The sequence below is a fragment of the Gracilinanus agilis genome, chromosome 2 (assembly GCF_016433145.1).
Source record: "Gracilinanus agilis isolate LMUSP501 chromosome 2, AgileGrace, whole genome shotgun sequence".
Taxonomy (NCBI): Eukaryota; Metazoa; Chordata; class Mammalia; order Didelphimorphia; family Didelphidae; genus Gracilinanus; species Gracilinanus agilis.
The window spans coordinates 196363968-196376243 of NC_058131.1; the positions used below are offsets into that span (position 1 = coordinate 196363968).

Below are 12276 nucleotides of genomic sequence, written 5' to 3' on the forward strand. Positions count from 1 at the left end.
AAGGAAGGAAGGAAGGAAGGAAGGAAGGGAGGAAGGGAGGAAAGAAGGAAGGAAGGAAGGAAGGAAGGAAGAAGAGAATGGGTGGGGAGGGGAGAGGAAAAGAGAAACCCATGATGTCTACTGGAGTACTTCAAAAGCGAGTGACCAGTATTTCTAAATCACCAGAGACTGTGTACATTAACTCCAAAACCAATGGAGACTTCTTCAGTAAAAATTATAAAATTGTCTGTCTCATCTATATACTTTATTAACCTAACAAAAGTAGATGCAAATAACTTGTCACATAGAATCTTTTCAAAGCTAAAAGGAATCTTGAAGAGGAAAATCTATTTTAAACAAGGAAAGCTAAAAACTCCTAGTAAACCTTTATTTACTAACCAGGAATGATCTTATCAGGTCCATTTCTAGAAGTTATTTCTGTGAATTCTCTCAATATTTTAGCAGCTTTTTTTGCTTCTGATTTCAAGTTGGATGGTATAGGGTTATTCACTGAAAGTCAAAAATAAATATTTAATTTATAAAAGGCAATGAATAAAATCAGTATAAGACTTAATAAAATCTTACAGTTTCCTCTTATACAAAACAAGACTTTGTATCAAATCCAAAAGGGTAAGTAAATGTATAAAAGTTTCTCTATTCATTCACTATTTAATTTCACAGTTTTAACTTTGATAAGCTAATGCCACTGAGACAAAAATACCAAGAAGCTTTGAGTATGAACTCAAGAAACTTATTCATTGGTGTATCAAAGTATTGAATTACTATTATAAAATTATTAAACAGAAACAACAATTCATGATTTGCTTATAGGACTCTAAAACTAATGATATATTTAATAACTTTAGTCAAAACTGGCTGACATATTACAGTCTTAAATTATATAACTAACATAGTAGGCACAGAAACCGAATGATTATCAAATAGCATTGCAAACCTAAAAGGGACTAAAAAGCTTTTCTTGTATAATCTTCATATTTTACCCTATTTCCTTGGGCAGGTGATTTCAACAACATAAGTATTTTTTGAAATAGTTAAGATCAAAACCTACCTGCTAACTCCTCCTATAAGTTATTTTTAGTTGTCTTTTATATTGTGAAGTTAGTCATAACAGATACAAACATTTCAATATGCAATGAAAAACAGAATGATAGTACTTCAAATAACTTATGTATAGTTTTAAAAAAAGAAATATATGTATATAAAATTGAAAATATAGCCAAATCCCTATTATTGTAAATAATGAATAGCCTGAAGTAATCATAATCTTCAAAGGTAGACACATATTTCTACAGGGCTGAAAACAATTGCTGTAGTTTGCATAATTGTAACCTGAAACAGTGCTAATTTGAATATATGAAAACACTTTGGGGATTCATTATTTTTACTAATTGAAAAAAGCTAAAGTAAGAAAATTGATGTAATTATGTTCCCTTCTGTACATTAAAATTTTTTTTGTGTTAAAATAGTTATTTTTTCTTATCTTTCAATGAATATATCAGTCTCACATCTAAGTGGAAGTCCTTCCTCATAACAAATATGTATAGTCAAGCAAAATAAATCAACATACTGACCACGTACAAGATTTCATTCTGTACCAAGAGTCCATTATCTCTCTAACAAGAAGTAAAATGGATATTTCATTACCAAACTTGGGAAGTCATTACACAGAAGAAATAGTAATTGTTTATGGTTAGCCCATGCCAAATGATTATACATCCTAAACTAATTTATAGATTTGGTGACATAACAAATTACCAAAGAGTTGCTTTACAGAAGTAAAAAATTATTTGGAAGAAGAAGTAAGTCAAAAATCTCAAGGGAAAAAATGGGGGGAAGGATGAATTAGGGAGATCTAGCAGTCTCAGATCTCAAATTATACTACAAAGAAATTATCCTCATTTGGTACTGGCTTAAGAAATTTTATTCAACAGGATATATAATATTAACAAAATCAAGAAATGAAAAACATAGTATCATCTAACATACCAGCAGACATGACCTGTTAGCAGGAAAGCTATATATCAGTCTGGCAGAAATTAGGATTTGAACAGCAAGCTATACCATATACCACAATGAACTCCAAATTAGCATATGGCTTAATTTAAAAGGTCATATCTTTAAATAAAATAGAAAAGAGGCACTTTACTATTGTGATAGGGAGAAGTTTTAAAACTTTAAATGAAATGGAAAAGTTTTACACAAGGAAAATGAATGCAGTTAAGATTTAGGAGGTAAAAAACTGGGAATACCTTCACAGCAAATTTCTCTGATCAATGTCTGATAATATGAGTTACATAAAGAAATGCTACAGGGGCAGCTGGGTAGCTCAGTGGATTGAGAGCTCTAGAGATGGGAGGTCCTAGGTTCAAATCTGGCCTCAGACACTTGTGTTCCTGGGCAAATCACTTGACCCCCATTGCCTAGCCCTTACCACTCTTCTGCACTGGATCCAATTCACAGTATTGATTCCAAGATGGAAGGTAAGGATTAAAAAAAAAAAAAAAAGAAATGTTACATTCCCAATAGACAAGAGGTTAAAGGATATGGATAGTTTGCTCTCAAGTGAAGAAACACTTCATCAACTTCCATAAATTCATCAGTGGAAGTCTTGCTATATTGTATTGATATCATACATATGTGAGTTTTTCACAAATTACTTGCTGCTTGATGACTGACTCATTTTATTTTCTGGTTAAACAATCATTTATTAAATATTCACTATAAGCAAAGTACTGTGCTTTATAACTCTAATATATTATTTTTATTATATTATATATTTTTATATTTATTATATTATATAACCCTTTATACTGCTTCTGGATACTCTCTAACTGGTAATATAATGCAGCCTACTTTTGCTCATCATTATTCTACTCTGATACCTTTGGGTGAATCTCAACTAATTCTTAGGACACTATAATATTCCAGGACTTATAGCCATACATATAATATCATAATATCACCAGAGAAATATTGACACATTCTATAGATATCTATAAAATTAAATTTGATACTCCAGACTTTTAACTAAATCTCAGAAACATTAAATGGTTCCTTCTAAGTTACACTGCTAATTAAAAGCAGAGCCGGATCTTGAACACAGGTCTCAAATTTCTGTCAAGTATGCTTCCCACTATATATAGAAATAAGATAACATTAAATCTCAAAGTGGAATAATGATCTATACATTTTGAAGTGCTTTTAAATATATCATTTCATTTGAACCCAAAGTAGTTAAAATGGCCCCCAACAAAAGTACTTAGGACTCTGATGGACCCTGAACACAAAAACATACTCAAAATAAATGTGGGAAATGTGCCAGGGTGCAATACCTCTATAAATTGAAGGCATCTAATGGCAAAAAAAATCTTTTCATCTAAGTCAAATTATATACTGATTCAAAGACAAAAGAGTGCTAATTGAAAAAATTCACGGCTAAATATAAACATAGTTGGGTAGAAATTTGCAATTTTCTATTATCAAAATTCAGGAATACACACATACATACACACATACACATTTACACACACAAGATATCTATCTAGTAGCTAGGTGGTACAGTGGACAGAATGCTAAGCTTGGAGTCAGGAAGATTCATCTCCATGAGTTCAAAATTGGCCTCAGACACTTATCAGGTATGACCTTGGACAAGTCATTAATCCTGTTTGGTTCAGTTTCCTCATCTGTAGAATGAGCTAGAGAAGAAAATGGCAAAACACTGTCATATATCTGCCAAGAAAACCTCAAATAGGGTCACAAAGAGTTGTACATGACTGAAAAACAACTCAACCACAACAATAGATATCTGTCTAGATGTAAGTATATGTATATAGAAACACATATGCTTTTGACAGTGGTGGTATTTTAAAATTATGATTATTATAAATGTAAACCTAAAATATTTAATTATTACAATGAATTTTACTTATGTTATCTAGGCAATGTGGTACAGTGGAAATAAAGCTGATTCTGCAGTCTGAAAACCTTGCATCAAATGCCCCCTCCAATATTACTATTTATGTGGCCTTGGGCAAAATCTTATCTTTCTGAAGCCTCAGTTAACATAGATGAGGCATTTGTTTAATCATCAGGTTATACTAGATGACATCTAAGCTGATCACAATTATAAATTATCCTCATAGCTCCATGGTTTTAAAAATTATCTTTGGAGATAAGTAATGCAAACATGCTCATTTTTCACCTGAAAAGAGGAAATGTTTTGATCATGTTTGTACATCGAGCAAATGGCAGAAGCAGGTAGGGTTTGAAACCAGGGTTCTATCATGCTATGTATGCAACCAAGAGGTACATATTTAAGAGTCATTATCACAACTTTCAAGATCTGAAGTAATTTTTTTCTGTTTTGTTGTACAAAAAGTACAGTTCTCTCTATCCTAAAGAATATTGCTGTTAGCAATAGGAAGAGTTGCACATAACCATTTACATTTACTTCCTTCCAATGTCAAATCTATTATATAATGTTTGCAAAGGATGGAATGATTTATCCCTTGGAACAAAATGAGATAGACAAGTAAAGTGGGAGAGCAAGGATAAGGAGAACAAAAACATGTCTAAATCAGATCAAATAGAACCAATTCATTAAGAAGTTTTGTGGGGAAAAGTGTCCAATAGATTCACAGAGTAGAAAATGAATTTGTTTTAAGAACATCTTAAGTCCACATCAAAAATTTCTCTTTGGCTCTGAATTATTTTAATCACTCCTTGAGGTTGACTTCCAAGTTGCCTTTAAGGTTATTAGGGCTTTAAAAACCTTTTTCTTGGTTATATTTCCCTACTAGCAAACTAAGGGATCCAAACTCTACTTTTCATAGCAGTAATTTTCCAGTTCTTTTAAAATACTGTATATCAATTGATTATTTTTGGTAGTGAAATCATATTTTAATTCCTTTGTGAATTTTTTACAAATGAGAATTCCAAATATCCTTCAAAAATAACTTTTCCAATTTAGCTGTTCTACAATGCATTTAATAAAAATATGTTTTTCTTAAAGTGAGGTATACCTATAATAAAACTTTATTTTCCCACCTCTATCTTCTCCTTAATGCTTAAATTCCATTTTCCAGAACCTCATCATAAAATTATACTCATTCCATCTTAGCCCTTTTATATTTAAGTAGACTAGGAAGCCTTAATGATGTCAAATACTTGAATACCTTAAAATCTTTTGAGGACTAGAAAGCCTTTTTTTTAGAATGAGGAAGCCGGGGAAGAAATTTTCTGAAATAATCCAAGATTTATTACTAATGATGGATAGTGAAACAAACAGAATCTTCATTTTTTTCTTAAAAAAGAATTAATTCATATAATTTCATCTTTGCCAGTCTAAAGATTAAAAAAATAGGGAAAGAAAGTTGTGTTTTAAGTCAGAGGACCTTGGTTCAAATACTATCTTTACTGCTCAGAAGCTACATGACTTTGAGGAAGTTACTCTTTTTGAATATCATTTTCTTCATGTATAAAATTGAGAAGACTGGACTTCATAAGATGATGTCTAAAGTCTTTTCTATCTGAAAACTTAGGGCCATTAGATCATTGTCATTTTGGGGGGAGGGAAGGAGAGATTTTTTCCTTTGGTTTTGAGTTTCTTATTCTCTTTTCATTTTGCCTTATGCTACATAATTGTTTATTTCGTATTCTACTAGTGTTCACCTAAAAAGTTTAACAAGAAGCAATCAGAAGAGAATTTCCAATATACCATCACTTCATTCTGAATGTTGGAATTAAGGAGCAAATGCTCAGCAAGGGAAACAAGTTTCTTTTCTACCACTGACTGCTGGGGAGAGGAGAAAGTACAAAATTTATGTGAGCCAATAACACCCAGCAAAGGGAGATTCTTAACAGGAAAATGAACTAAATGCTAAATTTGTAAGACTACAAGACTTAAATTTATTGTAAATCTACTGATGTACACATATATCAATAATCTAGAATTTGCATTATGACTGAAAGAATTGACATGACATATTTTCATAGACTGAATTTATAAGGCATTTATAGTTTCTTTTAAACAAAGTTAGATGTGATCTAATCATGGCCTAATTAAATGAAAAAGGTAGAAGAAATGTGTTTTTTGCATCCATTGCTTAGTATAAAGACTAAAACTTTCTCTTTTAAGAATAAAAAAAAAAATAACCAGCATTTATTTTCTCTCATCTCATTCTACCTCACAATGGAAAAAAAAGAGAAGAAAAAAAAAAGATCCCATGTAATAAATATTTAGAAATTAAGGAGTAGAGAACTTATCAGTTTAAAAAAGACTGAACAAATTAAGGTATAAAAATAGTTTCTGTTTTATGCAAGAGTGTTTTACATCCCCAACCCCAATTAATATTATGACTAAAATGCTCTATACTCTGATACCTTTCTAAGGTGAGAATGCCTATTTAACCAGATACAAAAAAATTTTAGCCACCTTCATTTAATCAATTAATCAAAGAGTAAACTAGGAGCAAGAAGTTGTGCTTCCAGACTTTGGATGTAATTAGATGATGAAATGTAGTAGTAGGATTGGTTGAAAGATTCAGACAACTCTGTTTCTATATAAGAGAAGGAATTTCAAGCAAGATCATTATCATTCTATAAATTGTTTTGCAAATCAAGCTTCTGTATTCTTTTGAGTAGATACCTTACCCACTCCTCAAGCTAGTACCAGAGGACTGCAAGGGATTGGGGAAGAGGTTGACTTCAGAGTGTTCCATTTCCCTTGCTCTTTCATTAACTATCTCCATCATCAAGACTGGCCCAGTAACAAACAATGTATCCACCTAGGAACTTGAGAGAAGATAAACTAGATATGCAGAGAGAAGTACAACTTCAGGGTTCTAAAAGGGTCTCAGCTTTGTGGAACAGCACAGAACTACACACAGCTAAATGACTCAGCAACAAGAGAAAAGGACTCCATTCAACTTGGAATATGAGTCATCTCTTTGTTACATGTATTTTCCAACATTGAGTCAACTTTCTCCTGGATTCTATGTTGTTTTTAGAACATGCCTGAACCTTTTTGAAGAAAGTTTTTGTACCAACTACTCTTACTATATACTTTCCCACTAAATAGACATTTCTAAACACTAATTAAGTATGTCTGGCTGACTGTTATCAACTTATAGTCAATACACTAGAAAGGAATCAGGAGTTATAGTACTAGAAAAAACACCAAGCCTTTCAGGATTATCCCAAGAAATTTGAAGGGAACAAAAGCCAGTCAGTCTCTAGAGCTGAGGGTAGTTTGAAAAGTAGTTCTGGAGGGAGTTTTATAGTTACATTTCCAATTTTGTAAAACTGCCTGTGGAAATGAGAAAAAAAAAAGGAGGGGGACAGTACTTTAGGGGTAGCATATTTTACCAGATCTAGTCACTATTGCTTTTATTTTTTGTTGTTGCTAAAAGGCAAAGTTCTTGTGGAGGTGGGATGTATCTGGAAATGACAGTGACATAATAATACAACTTAATAACAAAATTGGATACAGAGTATCCAATTGTATACAAAGTATAACTCTTTTTTCTTTTTTAATGTGCTTCTATTTAAGAGCTCAAAGGTTTTCAGAAGACATGTAAGTCTGGATTTCTATTAAAATGTCCAAATGTCATTTAATTTAAAATTGTATGGGGTGCTACCACACCAATGCAACTACCAACAATTTGGAAATTGGTCTTGATCAAGGACACATGACAAAACTAGTGGAAATGTGCATCGGCCATGGGTGGGGGGAGTGCGGGGGGCAAAGGGGAAAGGAGGAGCATGAATCATGTAACCATGTTAAAAATGAATATCAATAAATGTTTGAAAAAAATTGTATGGGGTGCTACATTAGTCAGTTGGACAAAAAATGGAGGTTGTCTACTTTACAAAGCTATTTGACTAGGGATGTATTGGACCAAGAAAGGAAGCAAATTCCACAGTTGAGAGCCCCCCACTACAAACATCCTGCTGTAGCAAAGGTCATAGCCTCTTTCATAAACAGGGGTGGGGAAAAAGTTTCCATTTGGAAATTCTGATCCAGACTTAGATATTTGTAGATCATAAAGCTTAGAGCTAAAGGCTAAGTAGATTCATCTGCTTGACTTGGAAAGACTCTCTTAGATAACATGAGGTCTTTTCCAGCTTTACATCTATCAAATTCTGCTAATCTATTAAATTTCTGTCCTTTAATTACAATGTTCTTGGGCCATCAGACAATTCTTTGACATAATTAGATTAGTACTATCATAAGTGTGTTTGTCAAACCTTGCAGTAGTTTAAATTTTTTTTTTAATTTAATGCTCAAAATTTTGTAGGCAGACCAATTATTGAGTTACATTAGTGGTTAAATTGTCTCACCTATCTATAGTGATATAAAATATATTTCTCTAAACCCGGAAAACTTTTAATGTGAGTCTAATATTCATCTCCACTTGCTAATTGCTAATAAAGTTCTGCCATATTTATTTTACTCTACTCTCAAGATTATATATTAAGTGGATATAGAGAAGTCAATACCAGTCTTGCTATAAAATATGGGATAAATAAAAATATGGAAGATTCTCATGAAACTATATACATTTGAGGATACAAACAGCATCTGAACACACAGAAATGTTTTAAGAATCTTGATGTCAAAGATCAAGCAAATTCTCCATAAATATTTGGTTTCTTTTTTTAATGTGGAGGATAATTGCCAAACCTCAAGCTGAGAAACTTTGTAAAGTATTTCTAAGAAAGACACTATCAATGACAGAAAAATTTACTTTGAAAACCTCAATGCTAAATCAATGAATGCAATGAAATTATTTGAGTCCTGACTCCAGAACTTATGATCTAATTAATAAAATAAATTCCAATGGCATGTTCAACTGAGGGTATTACATATAGCTCATTCTGTAGTGAGAGCACTGAGCAAATTGTCCATGTGTCTATCCTTTCTGCAAACTATCTGAGACAGAAGCAAGGAGTAACAGAATACCTCTCCCCACCTTCAACTCCATCTGAATTTCCCTAGTTCATGGTTCATAACTATTTATCCATTTTATATGGAAATAGTAAGAATAAACTAAACTAATTTTTCTTTAGACAGAGTTTCTTAATTTGGAATCTATAAATTTTGCTATTTTTAATATTTTGATAACTGTAATTCAAATAAATGGTTCCCTTTACAATCTTACCTATTTTGTCATTACAAATATTGAGAAAAAGTTTATCAGACTGCTAAAAGGGTCCTTGATCTTTTTTTTAAATAATTTTTAGCTTGTAATGTAACAATGGAAGATATATAGAGAATAGTAGGAAAGGTTCTCATAATACTATGGTGTAAGACAGAGAGCATAATGGACTGGAAGTCTGGAGACCAAGTTTCTCATCAAAGATCCAGCTAATTGTGAAAACAAGAGTGAACTATGTAGTGTCCTCTCTCCCAAACTACCTTGTCTATTGTGTATGCATTTGTATTTAGTAACTTAATATTTAGGCTGTAAATATTTTATTAGAAATTGTTATTTCCCTCATTAGAATATAAGCTCAATGTGAATAGGGATTTTCTCATCCTTTGTACTTATAACCTCAGCACAGTGTCTGGCATATATAATAGATATTGACTGATAGATCTTCTGAGTCACCATTTCTTCATTTAAAAATGGGAGTGATATCTGCTTCCCATGCTTGTTATGAAACTCAAATAAGACTATGAATGAGAAAGCACTTGGGAAACTATAAAAAAAAAAGCACTATACAAGATAGAAAATATTATTATTAAATAAAATCTTCATTTTAGTCTTTTAAAATTTTAGACATTGGTATTCTATTCATCCTGTCTGGAAAGACAATGCAATGGCATTTAAATTAGTCATTTAATAAACAAAAGTCATATACAGTCTTTTCTTTTGTAAAGCAACTCTATGAGGTTGACACTTTCCCCATCAACATTCTGAATGATAGAGTACTTAATCATAAATAAGTGGCCAGATGTTTTATGCCACATAAGTCATGGAATACTACCTCACTAGAGTGTCTAAAGAATTAAAAATGAGTGCAATCCAGTGGGCAATTAAGAAGAAAATGATGCTCACTGTAACAAATAAGGAACTACACAGAAAGATTCAGGCTAAGAATGTTACAAAAGAGATGTAGAATTTAAAAAAGATGGTGAGAGTGGCATGTGTTGAGAGTGAGGGATAACTGATGTAGCTGAAGTCCAAGTGCTTTACTCATTTGCTTGAGAAAACAGAGTTGGCCCTGAGCAGGTGGGGTGGAAACAACTAATGGAAGGTCATGGCCAAGTGTCTCTTGACGAATGGGTATGGGTGCACTATGAGATGCATCACTGGAGGGAACATGCATATCTAAACATTTGAGTATTTGTGTTGATTTTTATGATAAATGTAAAACCAGGTAACCCAGGCTACAGTGATTTTTCAGTCACTTGAGGTTTTTTTGTTTTGTTTTGTTTTGTTTTGATGAGGTAGTAGGGATAAGGAGGGAAAAAAAGAATCACTTTCTGCATTAGGAAAGGTATTCTTGTAGCACATCATTTGATTCTTTGGTGAAATAGCCAAATTTAGAACAATTATCTTGTGCTAAGTAGAAGAGGAAATGTATTTTTTGCTTTTAATTTATTCATGCTAACTGCTGTAAATGCAGCATGTGGGATTCACTCTAAGATCCAATAGGAACTGAAATCATCCAACTGTTTTTGCAAAGTCTTCCCCCCACCAGAACACATTCTGTCAGAAGCCATTCCTTCACATTCATCTGAGCAATTCTTTGAGTTGCTAGAGCTGAGTAACAACTAAATGATGTAGTCAGTGCTTGGAAAAGCTGTTTTTCTTTCTTTTTTGAGTTTAGCACAGGAGCACGAAAATATAGATTTCAAGGGATGCTAAATGGAAATAGCTCAGAGAAGAATTAATCTTAGAAATAAAAAACACATTGCATGTTTACGTAGTTTGTACTTGAGCAAGAGCAGCTGCATAGTATGACTGAGTTTCATATTTATTTATATCATGTACTGAAAAGCCATTAGGAAAAAAATTAAAAGAAATTTCATAATGCTGTGGAAAGTACAAAGGTAATTCAAATGATAAATATGCTAAGAGACTTGGAGGAAGGGACATTTAACTTGACAAAAAATATTTCTGACAAATTTCATATTACTTTATTCTATTTATTGTACAAAGGATCATAGACTTAGGGTTGAGAGGACCTCAGAGGGCATCAAATACAAGCCCTTAATTTTATAACTGAGGCGGGAAAAAGGCTCAGAGAGGCTAAATGATATGTTCAAAATTCACAGATAGTTAAGTAGCAAAAGAAGGATTTGAATAGAAGTCTTTAGACTCAAGAACCAGGTGTCATTTTGTGAAGACCCTATTTACAATTAATAATAGACGCTAGAACATTTCTGTACTATATTTGCAATGGAGAAACTGCCTAATAAGGGTCCAAGCCTAGGAAATGTTCAGATTTGCCCTTCCTGGTCAGTTATACAGAACATATGCAATATTCTGTTTTCAATCAACAAATTGGTAAAGTCTTAGTTAACCTTCTTATAATGAGAGATGGAGGGGCTGATACTGTGAAGTGACAAAAAGTCTTCTCTTTGGCTGAGGAGTTGGGAGAATTTATAATATAGAGGTTGAGGTAGAATTGGGCATGCATACAAATTTTATTTGCCTGCTTGGTCTTCCCTTGTGGCTTCTGAATTAACTTGGCAGAGTCTCTACTAAGGAAAAAATGATGCTTAGGGCTAGGAATCATAAGATACTCTTCTTGTGTTTTCTTTAGATATGCATCTCACTTCTAAGTTCAAGCCCATTATCCCCCCCCCCCCATTATCTTATGTGCATAAGTGAAGAATGCAACCCTAGATTTGGGGGGATAGCTTTGTATTTTCTGCTCTAGTTATGCCTTCTCAGTAAATACTCTTTTGTAAAAAATTAATTGGTGTAAGATGGTTGAACAACATTGGGAAATTTACTGGGAGGAGACTTATGAGTCCTTCAAAACTTATCATCAGATCTAAATCCTAAGAACTAAATTTCTTTCTGAGCCTCAATCCAACCATGAGTGGAAATTATAGCTTAGTGCTACTGGGGTTCTTTTCTGTTCATTTGTTTCAGTCATCTCTAATTTTTCATGACCCCATTTGCTTTTTACATGGCAAAGATACTAGAGTGGTTTGCCATCCATTTTACATTCTTCTTACATCTTCCTTCCTTCCTTCCTTCCTTCCTTCCTTCCTTCCTTCCTTCCTTCCTTCCTTCCTTCCTTCCTTCCTTTCTTTCT

General features: G+C 32.7%; 1 protein-coding gene across 1 annotated transcript in view; it reads right to left on the reverse strand.

Annotated features, from left to right (window-relative positions):
- SH3YL1 (SH3 and SYLF domain containing 1) overlaps nucleotides 1-12276 on the reverse strand; it is a 52460-nt gene that overhangs the window by 33790 nt on the left and 6394 nt on the right. Inside the window, exon 2 of the mRNA XM_044660926.1 lies at nucleotides 379-489. Within this exon, the coding sequence (XP_044516861.1) occupies nucleotides 379-489 (111 nt within the window). The remainder of the gene's footprint in view (nucleotides 1-378; nucleotides 490-12276) is intronic.